Source organism: Pelmatolapia mariae, linkage group LG4 (genome assembly GCF_036321145.2).
Source record: "Pelmatolapia mariae isolate MD_Pm_ZW linkage group LG4, Pm_UMD_F_2, whole genome shotgun sequence".
Lineage (NCBI taxonomy): Eukaryota > Metazoa > Chordata > Actinopteri > Cichliformes > Cichlidae > Pelmatolapia > Pelmatolapia mariae.
In genome coordinates this window covers 30,043,144-30,064,318 of record NC_086230.1, presented here as the reverse complement: position 1 = coordinate 30,064,318, position 21,175 = coordinate 30,043,144, and the positions used below count along the sequence as shown (strand labels likewise).

General features: G+C 41.5%; 4 protein-coding genes across 4 annotated transcripts; 1 reads left to right on the top strand and 3 right to left on the bottom strand.

Moving 5' to 3' along the window:
• Window positions 1-343: 343 nt before the first annotated feature.
• armc5 (armadillo repeat containing 5) lies at window positions 344-8,145 on the bottom strand. Its single transcript, XM_063472379.1, has 7 exons — window positions 7,270-8,145; window positions 7,146-7,176; window positions 6,943-7,053; window positions 5,657-6,545; window positions 4,784-5,556; window positions 4,242-4,374; window positions 344-2,211 (listed from the first exon to the last, which is right to left on the bottom strand). Exons 1-7 carry the CDS (start codon window positions 7,651-7,653, stop codon window positions 837-839), a joined length of 3,696 nt encoding a protein of 1,231 aa, XP_063328449.1. The 5' UTR covers window positions 7,654-8,145; the 3' UTR covers window positions 344-836.
• Window positions 8,146-8,466: 321 nt separating this feature from the next.
• si:dkey-66i24.7 (uncharacterized) lies at window positions 8,467-9,848 on the top strand. The gene is made up of 2 exons (XM_063472378.1): window positions 8,467-8,668; window positions 9,244-9,848. Exons 1-2 carry the CDS (start codon window positions 8,575-8,577, stop codon window positions 9,846-9,848), a joined length of 699 nt encoding a protein of 232 aa, XP_063328448.1. The 5' UTR covers window positions 8,467-8,574.
• A 1,698-nt stretch (window positions 9,849-11,546) lies between these two features.
• LOC134626492 (uncharacterized) lies at window positions 11,547-13,570 on the bottom strand. The gene is made up of 3 exons (XM_063472377.1): window positions 13,024-13,570; window positions 12,342-12,573; window positions 11,547-12,265 (listed from the first exon to the last, which is right to left on the bottom strand). The coding sequence occupies exons 1-3, from the start codon at window positions 13,360-13,362 to the stop codon at window positions 11,547-11,549; spliced, it is 1,290 nt and encodes a 429-aa protein (XP_063328447.1). The 5' UTR covers window positions 13,363-13,570.
• A 1,770-nt stretch (window positions 13,571-15,340) lies between these two features.
• Window positions 15,341-20,854, bottom strand: elob (elongin B). The gene is made up of 4 exons (XM_063472385.1): window positions 20,693-20,854; window positions 19,538-19,672; window positions 18,755-18,863; window positions 15,341-16,599 (listed from the first exon to the last, which is right to left on the bottom strand). Exons 1-4 carry the CDS (start codon window positions 20,837-20,839, stop codon window positions 16,487-16,489), a joined length of 504 nt encoding a protein of 167 aa, XP_063328455.1. The 5' UTR covers window positions 20,840-20,854; the 3' UTR covers window positions 15,341-16,486.
• Window positions 20,855-21,175: the final 321 nt, after the last annotated feature.

Below are 21,175 nucleotides of genomic sequence, written 5' to 3'. Positions count from 1 at the left end.
GTTGGACTGGAAGGAAACAAAGACACTGGGAGGTTAATCACCCACTTCAAACATGAAAAGAAAGTACTGTATACCTATATATATGTGAGAGCACTGAATCCTTTGGTTAACTGTTACGTGCAGTCAAGCTGAACAGCTTCTTTTATCCATAAAAAATCTGTAACCCCAGAAACTTTGTAATGCACTAGCAGGAACCCTGAAAACACCAGAGTCATCTGGAGAGCTTGACTTTCTCTACTGCCAGTTATCCAAGTTAACCATAATTCAACCAACTTTCAAAGCTTTAGGTTTTCCTTTTTTTTGTGTACGCGCACCCTCCCACAAGAAGAAACTGAGAACAAAGTGATCTTCCACCAATATATTTACTGGCATAAATTTATGAGCCATTTGAAATGTATATACGTTGCTTATCTGTTATTCCAATTCATCTCCAACAGCTGGCTCTCAGACCAACCCTCATAATTTTAGCTACATGACATTTATCAAATGCATGACAGACATCTGCTTTAACGTTTTTTCCCAGGTTAAAAAAAAAAAAAAAAAATAGAAAAAAAATTCACCAAAAGTAAATTATAGTAGATGTACATCATGCTGGGACGTGCTACATTTACATCCAAGCTAAACAGAAATGTATTCTTCAAAATGATCAAAATAAATCAACATAAATCAGCAGTTCCTTCTGTAAGTGCTGGAGCAGCATATTTTTAAGGTAACCATGCTGCTGTAAACCACATAATCCATGTGCTTGCTAAACATATGACAATGGAAACTCTAGACACTTAAACTCACGCTGTGCCCCTTTAAATTATGTGATCAATCAGTATTTCGATCCTTGCTCAGGTCAAAGCTACGGAGACCAAACTTAACAGATCTTGTTTGAGAGTCTCTGCACAGTCAGCTTCTCTGGCCAGTCTGCGAAGGCAGTCCCCGGCAATGGAGGAGGACAGGAAGGGCCGAGGACAGTCCTGACAGCCCAGCAGCAAGGACAGGCAAGCCCGGCCCAGTGCTGGGTAGCTGTACCGCTGGGAAAACCAGTACACCTGGGGCAGCAGAGCAGCCAGAACACCACCTTCAGCAAATGTTTCCGAGGAGCGAGAGCCCTGAGCCGCAGATTTAGGAAGCTGCTCTGAACCTTTAATCAAGCTCTTTGGTCTTAAAGTCAGCTCTTCTGGACTGACTGATTTGTCCACTGTTTTCTTACCGTCTGTCTGTTGCAGGGAATTTGGTTTCTTTGTTTTTTCAGTTTGCATCTTAAATCCTGTCAGCTCTAGCTCTGACGTTCGATTGGCCAGGCTTTCCTCAGCAGACTCGGGGCACTCGAGGTCCATTTTGGATGCATCCTTTTCAGCGTTGGCCTCTGTTGTAGTCCGATTAGCACCTTTCGGAGAGCAGGACAGGAGAAACGACACACACAGGTCCTCTAAGTCTCTCTGTAGCTCACTCACCAAAAACCTGCGAGCTCCAATCATCATCTCACATAACGGAGTTTTCTGGAAATCCACGTTTCCTGCCGAGCGCTCCTCTGTCTCGCTTTCATAGAGACTCAGACCATCGAGCACCAATTTGTCCAAAATCTGGCACTGCCCGCTCTTCCTTCCTTCCTCCCTTTCCTTAATCGTTTCTTCACCCTTAGTAAAGCGACATCCATGCAGATAATGTAGCACTGGTAATAATGCACCTTTGCTGACATCTTTAATGGGGATAGCTTCTTTTGAATTGCCCTGAGCTTCTCCAAATCCACCTCTCAACAGGGCCCTGAAATACTCAGAGCTAACCCCACCTGTGCCCTCAAACCCAGCTACAGCCTCCCTGCAGGCTGGGACCTGGGTCCCATCATCCAGCAGCAAGAGCAGATCAAAGTTAGAGATGCTGTAAGGGCACGTGTCTGCTAGCCGAGCTTTTTTAGAGGGAGGCGGAGAAACATGGCTACTGATCGACTGTCTTATAACTGGAATTGAATGTTTTTTGTCAAGCTCGGTTTTAATGGTACCTGTGAGAGCAGACAGGCATCCAATCAGGAGAGAGAAGTACAGCGAGTGGAGATGTGAGGTCACACCTGAATGTGGAGAATTCAACAAGTCAGAAAGCAGTCTTTCACATTCAGCAGGGTGGTCTTCGTCCCCACCATCATCGTCATCACAGCTGAGGGGCTGCAGGGCCAAGAGCAGCCCGCCGCTGTCCAGAAGAAGTTTCTTCAGCAGTGACTTGTTGCTGTACAAGAAAAAGAAAAGATAAGATAAGATAACCTTTATTAGTCCCACACGTGGGAAAGGTAAAACATTAATAGGGAGTGTTTATTATCTATTCTGACCTTCTTTGTTCCCTCTCATATACACACTGTTACAATGGTGGATACTCCTATTCAAGAAGGAAATTGTTTCAAATAATAAAGTCAGCATATGTACAAGTAATCCCTGAGACAAAAACCTCACACTACAGTGCGCTTTAAAAGCTTATTTTCAGGCTTTTCTTTATTATCTGATCTATAAGATGTCAGGATGTCTGGCAGTTTCTAATACAGTTGTTTCAGGCACGCAGGTAAGAGAACAGAAGCCCCGCCTGCCTGCTGTTCAAGCCTTCTGTTTACAAGAAACAGGCAGTCTGAGGATATTTGGTGTAAAGGTTGAAGAACTACAACAGCTTGTTTCAGATAGAAGATTTCCATATTTCAGAAATATAATGCAAGTAGTAGAATAGAATCCACTATATTTGGTCTACTTCAAAATTCATCATGTGGGGCTGCAGCTATCGATTATTTTACTAATCGATTAATCTATCAATTATTCCATCGATTAATCGAGTAGTCTGATAAGAAATATTTGTCTTATTAATGAGTAATAAGAAAAAAAAATACAGTTTTTTTTTTAAACGAACTGCTCATTACGTTCGCTATGTCTTTTGTTTTATCCGTCAACAAGCAAACCCTTTTTATTTACGTTTTAAATTTAAAAAATCGTCTTAAGTGCAAAAATATATTTTAAAAAATACTCTCAAGTATAGTCAAATAAAATAAGATGAATATGCAATCTAAACTAAGGCATAAAAAATGAATCTTTACTGTCTTCTTGGAAGGCTTTATGAGTTTTTGTACATGTGTTGTTATGTGTTAAAGTGTGCAAGTGAATGACTGAGTTTGCGTCTGTAAGGAAAAAGGAAAATGTAGTGGCTGCAACGAAGAGAAGCAAGCATATCTGAATATTCTGAAGTTTGCCCTGTGCATTGATGCAAAGCACTTTGTGTTGCTGAACACAAGAGGTTATGATGGTGTAGATAATGAACATTAACAATAATTCACCGTCCAACCTAAGATCCCTTGGGTCAGTGGCTCAGAGTTTTACTGGCCCATGTACATTTTTTTTGGCTTGTGAAAAAAAGCTTTCATTTGTATATTTTTAAATATTAACGCAATTTAATTGAGACAGTATTTTAGATTATTTCACTTTGAATCTGAAAAATGTAACATAAGCTTTGAAATAACCATCCCCCGTTTAGATTCACCCCTGTTCGCATCCATGTAAAACAGGACAGCTGCCGTCAGCCGTCAGCGAGCTATATAATTTAACCAGTCTGGTATCAGACTAAGTTACCAGTTCATCTGCATATTTTAATACAACTCCTGGAGGCTTGCTGCAGATTTTTCTCTGTGTAAAACAAATGGCGGTGAATGGAGCAGCTACAAAGATTGGTTTTCTTCATATCACAGTTTGTTGAGGAGTTGGTTTGATGAAGAACTCATGCTAGCTTTTTCCCAGTAAAGGTGTTAATGGTGATGACAGGAACAACCTGCTGTTTTGGACACGAGAAACATGTTTTCTTTCACTCAACCTGAGCTCACCGTCTCGTAATGACCCCGCCTCTTTGCTCTTCGCGGGATGTAAACAGACTCCGCCTCCCCATTAAACTGTGGTAGCATCATCACTGCTGCTGTTGGGTCATCTGTGTTTTTGTTTAAAATTGGGAGCTGTGTGGGCTTTTTTTTTTTTTTCACATGCTGCTCCTAAATATGTTTGTATTCCAGGTCTGTTTTTTAAGTCGCAAATCTGGGAGAAGCGCTCGCGTTTCCATGGTGACAATGTTCTGCTACAGAGCCGAGCCTTAAACGAAGTGTCGAAGCAAAGAATGTGTGCCGAGAATTTTTTATAACTGAATTATTCGAAATACTCAATAAATCGTTGCAGCCCTACTGTTATACATTTAGTATTTTTTTATGAATACATTATCAGTATACATCCAATACTTACCTGCTGATTAATGGCAGAGACAGTGCACAGTTCAGCTTATCTGAGTCAGAGCCAGACAGCATCACATGTGCAAGAACCCCAGAGCCAAATCCAGACTCACACTGGACACGCAGGTTATTCAGAAGGGACACACCTGCAAAGTCAGCACACAATTATAAACTCTTTAGTCTTACATAAAAAAACAAAAAGACCAGATATTATATTTGATCAAACAAAAGACGGTGGCTGAGATAAATTCTGATCAACAGGGAATCAATATCGTCCCTGTAGTTAACCAAATGTGACCAAGCAGCAATTGAATTAGTTGATTTTTCAGTGTATCGGTGTAAAGTTCAGAGTTACTTGTTAGGAGTCATTTCACTTGTAGCCTGGCTTTCTCAGTTCAAATAAAAATGATTCCAATAAAGCAAAATAAGCAGATTTTAAATGTAAAAGACTAACACTGCACCTCTACTCTGTGAGCATATTTAATTACTTATGTGTGCATTATTTAAATCTTGTATAAGGTTTCACTTATTTTAAGATGACTGTGTTCATCTCACCAAGCTGTTTAACTTTGGCTTTCACTCTGTCCGTCTGCCTGTCCCCTCCTTCAAATCCTTCTTCTCTCTGGCAGAGATGGTGGCGAATGAGCGCTACAGAACCCGTTCGGACAAGCGACTGCAAACAGTTCGGGTTGCAGCTCAGCCGGCAAAGCATGCGGAAGCACCTGCTGCTGGGATCCTCATGCTGGGTAAGGTAAAAGAGCAAGCCGGACATGACGCCCGAGCTGACCAGAGCAGCACTTGGATCGGTGGCGTGGGAGAAGCGCGACAGCAGCAGCAGGATGGGTGACTCGGGCGTCCAGGGTTCGGGGTGGTAAGGGTGATGGAAAGCTGATGCGCGAGGCACAGATGGAGGAGTCTCAAGTGTGACTTTAGTCAAAGACGTTGTTGATTGAGCCCGCGGCCTGCGTCTGAGTGGGGATGAAAACTTGGATGGAGAAACGGGGGTTTGGCTTGTTTTAGTGGGAGAGGAGATTGTGGAGGAACTAGGCTGGGTTAGTGGTGACAGCGCATTGGAGGGAGGCAGATCGGTGACTTTTGATGATGATGAAGACAAAGGCGAAGAGTGAGGTGCTTTTTTAGAAGCAGAAGAAATAGCCGGGTTGGGTGAAGAAGAGTTTTTAAGCGAGGAACTAGAAAACGGGTTTGAGGAAGGGGTTTGAGGTGATGAAGATGGCGGGATCTGAAGACTCCCCCATTCTCCATCAACATTAGAAGAATCTAGAAGGTCCCCTTCAGAAGCTATCAAGCCCTCAGACACCAACCAGGACCTGGAGAAAGGAATGAAAATGCATATAAACAATATAAAACAGAAAAAAAACAATGCATTGGGAAAACTAAATTTTAAAAAAGCATTTCCTTTTTCCATACCTGAGACTTAAAAAGCTGGATGAGCCCTGCTCCCTACCAGATTCTTCCTTTTTGTGTCCCTCGGGAGGAGGAAAATCGAAGGAATCAAAACATGATGAAGACAGGAGCTCGGTGGGAGACGTACTTGAGGAGAGGCTCACATCCATCTTCTCAGCCAATGGCTCCTCTCCTCTGGTGAGCTCAACTAGCCGTGCAACAAGAAGAGGAACCAGCCCGAACTCCTGCAGCTGCTCCATGGCAGATTCGTCAAAAACAAAGTCTACACAGGCCATAAGAGCAAGCCGGGAAAGAGGATGACTCTGATGAGCCGACAAAAAGCCAATCAGTGCCTCCAGTCCACCGCTCTCTTTCACCTTGGCCCGGTTCACGGCCTCTTTGCAGCACAAGCACAGGGCCTTGAGGAAGACTCCTGACTTCAGTGGGTCCCTTTTAACCTCCTCTGTGAACTTCTGGATGACTCCCAGTGACCCCACGAGAGGGCGTAGGCAACCCTGAGAGCACATATTGGCTAATGTTTTCAGTGCCAACTCTTCAAAGGGTTTACCAGACTCTCCTGTCACCATGACACCCAGCTGAGCGAGGACCCCGGAACGAGACACCTCCCTGGCACATTCAACACCACAGCCCCGGGTGAGCTCATGGAGAGTCCTGAGAGCTGCTCGCCTCAACCCCTGGGGATACTCTGGTGCAATAAGAGGGGTGAGCGCACATAGGGTCCCTTGGGTGAGCAATGAAAGGCGATTAGAGGGCGTATCACAGAGGTAGAGAAGGGCTCGAGCAGCAGACTGAGCACACTCAAGTTTGGGACAGGCGTCTTTGGGTGGAGCAGCTGTGGGGGAGGACGGTGCAGATGAAAGAGACACGCAGAGAAGGAGAAGAGGAACACCACCTGTGTGATAATAAGAACGATTAATAATCAGAGGAGAAATTATATAGATTCACAGGTCAAAGAAAACACATTTTGATAGACTTGCTTTTATGTGATGGCATTACATGTGATATCTTTGTACTGTCTGGTTATCAGCTTTCAGTTTTTTGTTTATTGTCTTCTTTCTTTCCCCTGTTTGACCTTAATGATCGACTTCAAATCTGCCCTTTGAGCACTCTGCTTTTGCCTGTCTGTTACAGCACTTATTATTATTATTATTATTATTATTATTATTATTATTATTGTTATATTAATACATCTACAACTAAAAAAAAGCCCATTTGGAAGCTTTCAAGCTCATTTTAAATGCTGTCAGCTACAAAAGTGGATGTGACACGCAGAAGCAGGTCAGACATACCGGCAGAGTGGATGAGTGCAGAGCTTTCTGGATCCATGGCCAAGTTCCCTAAAGCGCGGGCTGCTCGGTTCAGGACTGTCTCCAGTGCCACATTTTTCTTAAGGATGTCCACTACAATAGGCATATTTCAGACATAAGTTATGATAAAGATTGCTTAAATATAAAAAGTATAACATATAGTATAACGATAAATCACCACTTACCTACAATATTTATCCCATCAAGTTTACGCACCTGATATCGTAGGAAAGTAGGAAAACATTTTAAAAGTTAGTGACTTTAATAGATGCTTTAATAAACAAACTCCTCTATTATTTCTTGTCTCACCTCTATTCGTGTCTCCAGCTCAGTGCAGCAGTTGCCCAGGATGCTAAGAGCCAGATCCAGAGTTTTCCTCGAGCACTCTGGGTGTTTAATCAGATCCAACAGGTGCCGGAGGCCACCCTGACTTCTGAATCTGGCAATGCCAGCCTTGCCGCCCTTGATGTGCTGCGTCCTAATAGCAACAAGCGCTCGCCACTGGGAGACTTTGGACCTCTTGTCCGTTTCTCTGGCACCGCCTGAGCCTGACTGTCCCTGACGCTCAGGCCCCGATCCAGGTTTGGAGATGTGAGCCAAGCACCAGGTCAAAGAAGACTCTGGTGATGGTTGCCCTTCCCTGGAGGGTGTTATCGGGTTTTTTCTGTCACATTCTGCAGGTGATGCAGCCATGGCCCCCCGGATTTCCAGGCAACAGGTGTACTTATTTTAATTTGTCCTCTTCAATTAAAACAAATATTATAGGCGCCGCGAGGCATCACTGGACGTTTCCAGTAAAACACCGAGAAATTATATACCATGTCCTTTCCACTTAAATATACTCAACTCTTGGTTTAGTTCATTGTCTTTAAAGTTTACGGAAAAAAGCGACTTGTGTGGTAAGAACTACAGATACCAGCATGAAAAAGGAAAGTGTTACCGCCTGACGCCGCACTCCCCGACGGGATATGGAGTTCCGACGGCTTCGGTCCGCTCCCTTTAAAACTGGCCTACATCGTAAGAAGGCCAAGCAAACGTTAATCGACCAAGTGGACGTGTATTTTCTCGGTGTAATATATTTTTTACACACAAAATGACGAATTAAATCTCTATTTTATCAATGTTTTGTTACCACTGGCCGAATAATTTTTGTGAAACAAACTGCAATCGAGTGGGTTAGCCGCTAACGCCATCTTTAGCCAAACAACAAAACAGGGTCGACCGAGGGAGGGAGCAGGGAGTGAAGAGGTGGGTCGGTTAAAAATACTCTGGGACGTGTAGTTCGAATTTGATAGCGCTCAGTTCCTCTTAAGCGAACCATCCTTTTGAAAAACTACACCCCCCATGACCGGGACAAATCGTAGCCTACGTTAAAAGAGTCAAAGCGTTTAGGGATTGTAGTTCATCCGCTAGTCCAGAATACTAAAAAGAATAGGCGTAATAACCAAAATGAACTACAATTTCCAAGCTACCAAGCGACGTTGTTATAGTCATCGTCTTTCTCGACGCGAGAGAGGGCATCGGTGACTCTTGGATGTTGTTAAATTCCGCGATAGATACACCGCTAGTAAATACAAAAACAACTTTAACTGTAATGGTTGTGCTTTTAATAAGATGGAGGTAATCGAGACAATTGTGATACAAAACTCCGAAGTGGAAGGAAAGGAAACGGTCGTGTCCAGTGTGGATACGGATAAAACAAAAGCAGGTTAGTACTCAGCAGGGACGTTTGCAGGATTTTTTTTTTTTTTGTATGGGGTGGAGAATGAGAAGGGGGGGGCCGGGGGCGGGGGGCAAGAACAACAACAACAACCTGGTTTATTGCATTAAAAGTAGCACTGCACAGAATTTGTATTCTATAAAAACTGCTTTGCAATGTAGCTAAATATGCATTTACACACCCTTTCAGTTAAGTAAAAGTTAAGCGTACAAAGTACCTACAATAAAAGTACTTGATGTAGTACTTAATACAAAATCATATACCGGTACATTATTTTATGGTTGGTTTTATTAGTATTATTATTGGAATAGTTTTATTTATATTTTTAAACTTAATTTGTGACTATAGCTTTAAAATATAGATCAAGAACAAGATATGCATCCAAAATATAGTGTAGTATTGGAAAATACCATAACGCAGAAAAACTTAAATGTAGTTGTATTGCAGTTGTTCAGCATGATGTTAAGCATTTTAAGAAAAACTGTACTGTAGACCAAGGCATTGTCTTTAGTAACCCCAAAAAAAAGCAATTGATCTGATCATCTACCTTTTTTCACTCCTAGAATTTATCTGGACAGTTCAGGCTACATGGCATCTAGTCAATACCCGGCTTGAAATGGATCAGGCCTTTGACCAGCCAGTGTGCAAGAAAAAGAAACTCTGGGAAATGGTTGCAGAGAAGGTCAATGCCAAACTGAGGGAGTCAGAGGTCACTGATGTCACTGTGAAGGCGTACGAATGTGATCTCAAGTGGAGAAACATGCTGGCCACATACAGAAAAAACGCAGAGAGGGCCAAGAGGTTGGGAGTGACCAGCGTCCACTGGGAGTTCTTCAAAGCTATGCACGAAGTCCTGGGTAAGAGCAGGGAGGAGATCGAAGCCCAGCGCAGGGCCAAACTCAGCGGGACCAAAGTAGGAAAAGCTATAGCGAGCAAGAGGTTTACCCCTATCCTCCCTACGCCTCCTGCAACAGCCGCTCCCTGCCCCACCAGGCCTCCGCAGGATGTCCTGCAGCTGTACATGGAGCTGCAGGAGAGGAAGATGAACATGTGGGCGCAGCAGAAAGCGCTGGAGGAGCGAAAAATAGAGGCCATCAACAACCTGGCCCAAGCCATCTCCAGCCTGGCTCAGAAGAACAGCACACAGATATCAAAGGATGGACATTAGGAGAGAGGAAACGTGAAATTACCAAGACCTTCCAAGATACTGCATGAGAAGAACAGCTCGTTTGCAATGTCTAATGTTTTTAGACTTTTTCACATTTTTACCGTTACAGTTTATAGAGTAGCTTGGATAGCAGGTGTACAGTATGAGGACAGACTCACTTTTAACACAGCAGGCAGATTACAATTCTCTTTAAACCTGTCTCTTTTTTTCCTCCTGGTGCTCAAAATAATGTAAGAATCTTTTATTTTTATACCAAAATAGAAAACTTGGATGAAGTTGAAGAGCACACACAAATGGGGCATCCATCCCCATTTGTCAAAGAACTGTATGAAAATAAACTGTACGTAAATAAAGTAACCATGGCCGGGCCAAAAGCAGTCAAATACAATACAGATTTCAGTAATGGGATTAATGAAGGTACTGGTATAAATGTTAAAGTATTAATGAGATACTCTTTGTTATAACTCTGTCTCTGTTGTGTGTTTTTTATGCTGAAAGCTTTCTGCAAATCTTTCCAGTACATATAGTTATTTAGTTTTAAAACAAATTATTAGTATCAGTAGCAATAATGCAGTGTGACAGTCCTACCCGCTGAGCATTAGCACAGAAACAGGCTCTGGCTGTCTATTACCTTAGAGAATGGTACACAAAATACTGGAAGTTACCCCCGTGCATCTTCTTATTGGAACGTGTGGTAAAATTACTCTAATGTGACAACTTGCTCAAGCTACAGGTGAGATATGCAGGGGGAGAAGACCTAAGTGTGTGAGACTGCAAGGGCTCTAAATGAGGAAAGTAGAAATGGGACAGCGCTTTGCGACATATAGTGTGACGATACTTTCATGACAGAACATATTTCATGCTATTGTGGTTTCTGAACTTTAAATTTAGGCTCTTTTTTTAGGTCTTCCTGTCTACCAGGTGCCTGATTTGAACACAAAGAAGAATTTACTCATAACAAACTAACTTTGTTTGTCAAGGATCAAGAGTAATCTTCTTTCAGCTGCTCCTTTATTCACAAAGGGTCACTGCAGTAGATCCACATATTTGACTTGCCAGATTTTTACACCCAGTGCCATTCCTGACACGCCTTCCTCCCAACCTTGGACTATCTTTTGGGTATTAGGAAAATGCATTAACGCCACACTACGGAGATGATTAAGTAAAAAAAAAAAAAAAGGGTAAATTCTTGATTAATTAATTCTCTGTAATGTAAAGTGTCATTCATTTGAATTAATGAAAAGTTGTTTTTTTTGTCACATTAAGGTTGGCAGCTACCTCCTTCCTTGTTGGGTTATGCTTTTGGGTTTCCCTTGGTAACTGTTTTTAATGCATACACTACAGCGTGTATTAAAAAAATATAAACATTGGTGTCACCTTGTGGTTAGTGAAGAGCTTGACAAGTTGTTACCTACTGAGCACATCTTGGATGATCCTCTCTTTGGACTCTTAATATTGACAGTGATTTACATAATAAATGTAATGCTGTGTTCAATTTAACCTGGAATGTGTTTACTGAAGTCTTAGAGCGAGGGAGGCCCATTTTCCCACAGAGAGCCCTTCACCGCTCTCGCTCTATGACCTCAGGGAAACCTTTGCTGTTGGTTTTTAGGGGTTCAGTCACTACCTTCAAATGTTAATGAATGCAACATGCCAGGATCACGAGGACAACTGAAGTTTATTAACAAATTGAAATGTTCACGCGTTTCCATGATTAAAGCTTTTAAACAGCAAATCTGTAATCGAGTCACGTCTGCATACACCCTCGTCATCCACCTCCCCCTCTTCATCTTGGGGTGTGGCTTCCTCCTTCTCCCCTTGAACCGCCTGTCCTAGGTCCAGAAACACATTATGCAACACACAGGCAGTCAGCACAACAGCTCTGGCTCGGTCATAGTTTCCAATATCCAGATACGTGAGCCTCCGAAACCTGGCTCTCAGATCGGCAATGGCCTGATCTAGGATCTGAAAATGCTCCTCCAGCGTCTTGTTAAAGAGCGCCTCTCTTGGTCCCTGACTTCCTGTGTACGGGGTTAAAATCTGATCAGTAAGTGGGTAGCCAGCTCTGGCCACAAGGCAGGAGCTGGAAGGCATTAGCTCAGGGTTCTGTTTGAGTTTGTCTCTTAGAGCACGACCTCTGTCCACATGAGATCCTTTACTGATTCTGCAGTGCAAGAACCGGCCTCTAATGTCACACACAAGCTCAAGGTTTAACCAAGAGTCAGGAGGGGCCTCCATCTTCATTCTCTTCACCTCAGGTACAGTGCTCTCCACATCATGTTTCCCTATAGGCAGGCGGATAGGGATCCGGGTGTGTCCCAACACTCCCAGAACCTGAGGAACACCTTGTCCTCCTTCTAGTTCCTTTTTTCCAATTAGATTGGAGAATGGGAAAAGTGCCTCTACAGCCTCTTTCCCTGAAGAACAGAGAGAAAATATTATCATCATCATAATTTGCCCACATATGATTAATGACCCAACAAATTAACACACCAGCTGGCCATTTGATGTGCCTCTCTTCCAGCATGTTTATGCGCTGGCAGAAAGAGAAGAAGATCCTGTGGATGTTTCCCTTCTCCAGCTGGAAGCGGCGGGACACAGTGCGGTAGCTGACTCGCTCGGACAGCAGTGTGAGAGACAGGAGGACAGTGTGGGACATTGATAAGCGAGCCCGTCCAGCCATTCGTGTCCTTGATTTGGAGCTTTGAAGTAGGTCTGAAATGTACTGGTGAAACACAGAGACACAAACAAAATACAACAGTATTTAATAGGCATTTATCCACTTTCTTCTCCTTTCAGCTCATGCAGAGTTTCTGGTTTTCTACTGGGCTGTCAGCCACATCTCAAAGAAAAAGAAGCATTTTCCACTTTTTATTGGTGAGATAAAACAAATGAATCCAGCAAAAAGTTATCAGATTAAGGAGTAATGACAAACATGTGAAATGCAGAGCTTATAATTTGATTAAAGGCATTGTTATACATGATTGGTACACTTTAGAAATTCCTTAGTTTATCTCATATTCAGGTTCAAATTCCTTTTAATTGATTTTTGAATATCCTGTTAAATTTAAGTTTGAAAATTCAAACAACTGGCCAAAAATTGTCACTATTGTTTTTAATAGTAGTTGAAAACTGTAAAAGCTTTCTCAGAGGAAAACTAAAGCCACAAAACTACCTTGATCGCTGGATTATCCACAGTATCACCCTGGGACTCTGCAGCCTCCTCCTCTTTCTCTTCCTCCTGCTCGGATGGACTGGATGTTGTTGCTGTGTGTAAAACTTGGGGCCCCACCTGATTCTGTAGTAACTGTACGTAAATAGTATTGGTAGGAGGAGGAGGAGGGCGACGATGGGACTGCTTTTCCAGTTTTGCCAGGAGCTGTGACTCCAGGATCTCTTCCACTGCCTGGTCCAGCCTGTGCTCCAGCTCGCCCGCAGACAGAGGCTGCCACTCCCGCTCCACCATGTCCAGCACGGCCCTGCCTGCCGATAAAACACATTCACTGACATCCATTTTAATACCGGCGATAGAGAAACAAGATGCTTTCAGAGCATGGAAGCCAAACAGAGGTCACCGGTCCTTTCAAGCAGTTGCAAGCCCATTCTGTTGTTAGCACTATGCTAATCTAGCCCGCTGGCTAGCTAGCTAGCTAGTGTTTGCTGCTTTCAGGGAATGTCGGAATTTTGGTAGACTCACTGAGACGTTGAAAGACAGTGACCGTATGAGCACCCTAAAGTTTTTCTTCATCATCAGAAGTGTAAAAAATGGTACACAGACAATAAAAAAAGTAAATTAAACAAATCAAACAGTGAGCAATACAAAGACAGAACAAGGACAAAATAAGTCACATTACGTTAAGTGGAAAAAAACACAATTCAAAAACTGATTTGAGATTGTTAAGCAGCCATTTTCATACTTATTAGAAAGTTCATTAATCAAAAAATCAATTATTATTTTACTAGTGTAACTTTAAAATTTGTTAATTTGTATTTACAATATGAACACAATAAAAATTATACACATTTGGTTTTGGACTGCAATATGAAAAATATCTTTTTGGGAAATTTTCAAACATTTTCACAAATTAATGTTTGTATTAGTTTGTACAGAGATGTTTCTGATGTCAGGGCTCTGGCAAAGTTGAAATGTTTATAGCGTTATCACTTTTTTGTCTTGATTTATTTACCTCTTGAAAGTAGACCCAGCATATTTAATTACAGTCACATATTGTTTTGTTCATTTGAATACTGTGTTAAAGAAATATGTCTCAGAAAGTTAAAGGCGAAAATAAACAAGAATGGTCAAATCTATTTTTAAGTCAACAAAAAGATTTTCCTAAAAGGAGGTTATTTACACCACAAGCAATAAAAAGCCCCAACTTCTTCTGTTATCGTCACTATTTTGGTTGTTTCAGTCTAATTTTGATGCTTTCCAGTGAAGTAGATAGTAAATAGAAAAGAGCCAGAACATTATATAACAGAAAACCAAAAGATTGATATCCATAATTATAGCAGTAATTAAAAGACAGGATAAATAAGAGACTGCACTTCAGTTTAGTGGTTTAGATTTTTAGACGAAGCAATGCCCAGGGTCCTACTATCATTCAGAGTAAACAACACATATCCTGCCAAATTACATTCTGGCTGAATAAAGTTCCTTATTATTTAGAAAGCCAATTTAATACACACCAGTAGAAGCTGGACGATGCCAGATTAAGCAAGACGTTGGTCCTTTAAAAAAAAAACCCAAAAAAAAAACAGTGCTACATGATGTATAACACAAAAAAAATGAGCTTGGCACATAAAGTAAGTCCTTTGTTGTAACAGCGCTTCTGGGCAATAAATCTTATACCATCGGACAGCCTGCTTATTTCCTCTTAAATCAGGGGTGGGGAACTCCAGGCCTCAAAATCTAATGTCCTGGTTTTAGATATCACCCTTGGTCAACACCCGTGAATCAAATGATTAGTTCATTAGCAGGCCTCTGGAGAACTTCAAGACATGAATTTAGCCATTTAAATCAGCTGTGTTGGATCAAGGACACATCTAAAACCTGCAGGGCACGGGTCCTTGAGTTCTCCCACCCCTGCCTTAAATGGTGCCACATTTGTGGGTTGAACAGCAGAGTTGACTATGTGTGTAGCAATTCATCAAATCAAACTTCGAAAGCTGGCTTCAACAGATTTCAATGTTAAAATTCCCAAATTTACAGCCTGGCTCAACAATGGCTTTTGGCTCCTACGGATAGTTTCGTCATTCATAACAGCTTTACAATCTGTGTGTTTAAATAAGTCATCCACTTGTCAGATTTCCCGAAATATGATTTTCTGTGTGGTACAAACCTTCTAAGTAGCTTGTGGTGTTTTAACAGCAGCTGCTAAAACACCAACATCATGGCTTCATCAAGGCCACAGTGGCTGTGGCCAACATTTTACACTGTCTATGTTCAAAGATCACTTTAAATTGTACAAACACACAACAGTACACAGATGTGAAAAACAATTCTTTTAATGTTAAACCAGTTACAAGTGCAACTTTGATCATCACATCCCACTGTTTAACAGCCTCAATCTTCAAATATGATTTTAAATGTAATATTAAACAGCTTCTTTCCCCACACCCACCAGGACATTACATCTTCTTCCTGTAATAACAGACTTTTTTTTTTTGTAATTATTATTAAGTTTCTAGATCATGAGACCCAGTGTTACACCATAATGTGAAGTTTTGATGTGCAGAAGTGTTTATTTCTAATACAATTTTTTTTTTGAAAATAATACGCATTATGGTATTAACAGTGTAAAATACAGCACAAACTGCAGCATGACATAAATGAGCTATGGTTCCGGGATAAATGGGAGGCAAAATAAGCAGCCAGGCACAGGTCATAATTTAACCACGACGTGTCACCTCTTCACTTCAGACTGTCAAGCAATTCACAGGCTACAACCAATCGTTGCTGAGGAAAGGTGAAGAGGTCTCCATCAATGTTAAGAAGGGAAAAGTAAAGAAAAATCGCCACAACTTGAATTTTGATTGCTGCTATGCCTGAAGACGTGTACTGAAGATCCAAATGAGTCATTCAGTCTCAGTAACTTAGATATTCACAAACTCCGAGCTATTGCAGCAACACATATCCAAACCACCCCCCCCAAAAAAGTTAATCCTAGTAATATTTTAATAAAGAAACACAAACATAAAAACCTAAAAATGCGACACCTTGTCAACTCCCACTCTGAAGCCAGCAAATTAAAGAACACAAGTAAGGCAGCATCAGCCTTACTCCAAATAAAGACTATAATTCATTAAATACGAGGTACAATTATTCATGTTCAGCCTTTACCAACCCCGTGGATGACTGACAGTGTCGTGACAAGTCCGTCAGGTATCTCTGTGGGGTCTTTTGTGTAATTATCAATTTATCTAGCATGCGTTCGCCGATTTCAGGACAAAATGAACCACTTTGAAGCACCCTCACATTTACACCAAGGGGGAATCCGCGTTTGAAATTGTTTACGCCCAGCTGAAGATCGGTCGTCGGCAAGGCAAAACTTCACCCGCTGAGGCATCACTTCCCAAAAATTCAACCCCTCCCTTCGACCCCCTGTGTGTCCCTCTCGTTTCCCCCGCCTCTGAGCTCACTGTACAGCCTGCTCGTTGGCTGTGCTGCCTGAATCCTGGGGCTTCATGACGTCGGGGAGCTCAGGGGGAGTGGAGAAGGGCTCAATCCTCAGCTGCTCAAAGGAATCATCTGGGAGAACGACAGAAAGTTAAAACACAGAGAGAGAGAGAGAGAGAGACAAAAGAGACAATTAAATTCTGGAAAGGAGATCAAAGTGACATGAAAGCAGATCCAAAGAAATGAATAATTTTGTATCCAGGGGGACCTGAATTTTAAAATAACGGTTTTTAAAATGCCAGACACAAACAGTTTTGTTTTGGACAACTAGACCAATGTTGAACACTGAATAAGTTAAAAAGTATTTTGCTTCTTCCACTGGAAAAATGGCATTTACTGAGTGACAAAGAAAGACTCTTTGAAAAGCTCTGGCAATCTTTTCTGGCAACATTCCCGTTTTTCCTGTTTTCACTTGTATTTTAAGACCATCTCCCGGCAGTCGGTTTCTCTCAGGAAACTCCCAAACTTTACCATGAATAACTGGAATACACGGATCAGTAAGTTTTGTACGTTCAGCCAACTTTGCCCAATTTGCCAGATTGTCTATGAAATGCACACACAGTACACACTCCAAACACAATTTCAACCCATCTGGCGGCACAAACTGGCAACCCGATTCAAAGCATGTGCCTTGCCAATCTCTACACAGACACCACAGCTGAGTTCTAAATAAATTACCTCTTTTTACCATTTCATCTTTCTTTACTGCAAAGACGCAGTAAAATTGCAAGACATAAACAATGATGAGTTCAGCCACATATGCACCCATTTCAGTGTGTGTGACACAGAGTTATTGACTTTGCTAAGTTGGACACATTTACCAAACCGAGCTTCCAGAGTTAATAACACATAATCACAACCTTGTAAAAATATAAACGCCTCTTTCCAACTGTAGACAACAAGTTGCAACAATTTTCTTTGAAAGCTGGACAATTTAACAGAAGTGGTTATAGCTCACATTTGGCTTGAAAGAGGATAACATATTACAAAAACTTACAGTTCAAACAGCAAACTATGACTAGCTTTGCTTGCCCATTAGTTATGGTGGGAACATATCCTATTTAACATTATTCAGGAAAGTACTTAAAGCCTTTACATGCTGGGCGTGAAAAATTCTTGCGAGCATTTTGGTGCAGCCATACCCACCGACTGCATAATTTTGTAGTACCAATTTTTTGGGATCAAGCTCAATTTTTATCATGTGAATGAACAGGCGTCACCAATCAGACCACTGCAATTGCCAACAAGTGTGCTTGTAGCTCCAAATGTACACCGATACTGAATACACAAATAGTAACATAATACAATTTCAGCTCAGACCCACAGCTAAACGCTATTAGTCGGCTCTCTGAAATGATTTCTTTGCCTCCTCAGATGTGGTCCCAACTCTGCCAACAAGGGTTCAAACTGCCCCACTGACATCTTGATACAGCTTCAACTCCTGTACCAAACCATGAAATTCTGCCTTCTTATCGGAACTGGACAACCCTGGAATCTCCAGTTCTTTATTTTCTTGTTTAAAAACAGCAGAACCGGCTCATCTTTGCTTGATGCTGACTCATTTTTTTAGTAGTACATTCTTTTGAAGACAAATTTTTCACAAAAAGCAACATTTTGGATATGTGCAGGTACGTTAAACCAGCGGTTCCCAACCTCTTTTGCGCCACGGACCGGTTTATGTTCGACAATCTTTTCACGAGCCACCCTTTACGGTGTCGCGGATAAATACAACAAAATAAAACCAGTACGGTACCCAAAAAAAAAAGAAGATTTATTCATAAGACACGAGAAAAGACACAGGAAACCGAGTTAACTATAAAAAAATAATTTTAAAAACTCTGAAAACCACAAATTTCACACCCAAGCATCAACTCTCGCAGTCCGGTACCAAACGACTCACGCACCGGTCTGTGGCCTGGGGACCGTGTGTTAAACGACAAGTCATCATAATGACTTCACACATCAGTGGGCTGATAAATATGCTACAACAGAACTACAAACTCCCAGATTTTGAAACTTAAATGTTGGTAGGTATGTTTTTGGAACTTTAGAGATAATTTGGATTGTATAGCGCACCAATGTGACAAGTTGCTTAGTGTAAACTAGAATCCAGAATTTAGAATTTGGCTGTTATCTTTTTTTTTTTCCCTAAACCTGAATTCAGATCAAGCGAATAAGCTCACAGTAAAAACTAGTACTGAGGTGGGTTAGAAGATGAACTACTCACCACTCAGACGAAACGCTAATCCCACCGTGGCCGGGGCCTGAGGCCGGGCTGTCTGATTTGTGAAGCCGCAGTTTCCAAGAGTTTGACTGTCATTAAGCAGCACGTCATCCTGAAGAAGAAAGAGTTAAAAGAAGCAGACATCTTCAGAGATTTGCAGGATCAAGTTTGCAGGGCAGAAGGTTTTGTAACAAAGCAAAAATGGCGAGGCCTTGTTCTCTGATGTGAAGACTGCTTGTGCTCAACGAAAAGCCAAAATTTGACGAAAGGAAAAAAAGGAAGCCCAATGATGTGTTCAGATGAAACCTGAACCAAAGTAAAGTAAAAAATATTTAAACTTTGCAAAAACTTTGATGGGTTTTTTTGTTTTATTTTAATGAAAGATTAGACTTTCCTGACAAACTGACACTCAGCTTTTTGTAATTGACACTGACTCAACTTCACTTTTACATTAAGAGGGGAAAAAGGGGGGGGGGGCTTGAGGAAATGTAGGACTTCCTTCTAAGTTCTGAAAATATGTTACTGTCACTTGATTTCAGTTATAAACTATAAATTTGCTCCTGTCCGCTGACTGCTAGGGCTAAACATTCAGGGAAGACTTCAAATAACAAAAGAAAACTTTGATTCATGTTTTGTGAGAACAGCTTTGTCAAGTGAATAAAGGACAGGTATTAGAGCTCCAGCTATTATTTTGATTAACAATCTTTTTTGAGACATTGTTTAGAGTATAAAATTGTAAGCTTAAAAAAAATACTATTAAAAAGGATTCCAGGTAATTTATTTCACCTTATAAAGCCTCTGATCTTCAGGTGGCCTCTTTAAAATGCCCTCCACGATGCGCTTCAGTTCGTAGACTGTGGTTGACTCTTTGGCATCTGTGAAGATGGTCGTCTTGTGACGTCGGATCATTAGAAACACATCCTGGAGTGAGATGAAGTGAAATCAGATAGTGATGATAGTGATACACACTGTAACCCTGATTCTCAGAAACACACATCCTGTCTTACTGAATTAAACTCTGTTTTCTGAGCATTTATACCAGATACTGCTCGTCTCTGTTGAGCCTGCAGAAAGTGTCCAGTGCCATCACCAGATAGATTTATCAAGTGAGAAAAAGCAGGGAGACATATCGGTCCAACATTACAGATATGTCAGCTCAGAGTCTTATCACGCTGTGTACAGGGATCATTAATAAATGCTCAGCTGGTTAAAGTTTGAGCAAAACAAACAGACGGTAGATCGGCGTTTATAAACTGAAACAGTCTCTGCTTAACCAGGTTATTCTGTGTGGGAACACTTTGGTAACTTTATGAGTAAGCCAAGTCACTTCTCTACACCTCACGTTTTAAATAGCCGCAGTGACACATAGCTTAGCTAAGGCAGTTTTAACCAAAGCTTCAGCCATCTGTTAACGCCAGCTGTAGCGGCTTCCTCGATCAACTGTCTTCACAGACTTGAACTATTAAGTTGACAGTTTGTGTTTCAACTCCTCTAACTTTTAAAACAAGCCCCACTCACGCTAAACAACCATTTTTATCTAAGTTATGGCAGCGTTAGCTGATAACTTTAGCCAGTTAGCTTTTGTGCGGCTAGATGGCTATTTGAGCCACAAAAATTTGGATGATTTATCTCGAACAACAGTCATGTCTGTTCACATTGATCGGACCCCACTGTGCTTAACTTGCTATCAACTTGAAGAGTATAGCGCAACGAGCCACCATGAGCTACTGTATTGACTAACGCAGGAGAAGCTAGCCAATGCTAGCAAAGGTTAGCTAAACAAAGACATTCGTCTCCGAGTGATCGCTTTGTGACCAGCTTAGCTTAGCTGCTCAAATCAGACATTTTACCGCTCTGGGGAGGGTTTGCCGGCTGACCTAAAGTCGGTTTTTCGTAGTCAACAGGCCACTATATTCTGAGCTGTATGTTTTCCTCACTCACCATTTCTTGCGGTTGGCTGCACACAGTGGGGAGAAAAACTGCACTGCACAACGACAACTGTGAGCTCAGAGCAGCATCAGGCAGCCACAGCTTTAACTCCACCATCCACCAGCTGAGGGCAGCGCACAGCGCCGTCACTCTGTGCATGCACAAACTAATGCAACAGGAGAATATCTGTCTGAATGTCTTATTTCTCTTCATAACTGCTTAAAATATCAGAGTTAATCGGAGCTCCCGTTTTATGAAGGATTGCACTACGTTTTTTCCCACATACTGAGACATTTGGTTTTGCAAAAGTCAACACGTGAGCATGAATACTGAAACTCTGGGCTTAAATAAATGTGGAAAATTTAAATTTAAAATAAAACAATGCTTTTGTTAATTCATAAAAAAAGCAGAAATTTCCATAGTAAGTGGGGGGAAACAGGAACTCTTCTGTCATTTAACGGTTTATCTATTACTTAATTACTTTGGTGTAGTATG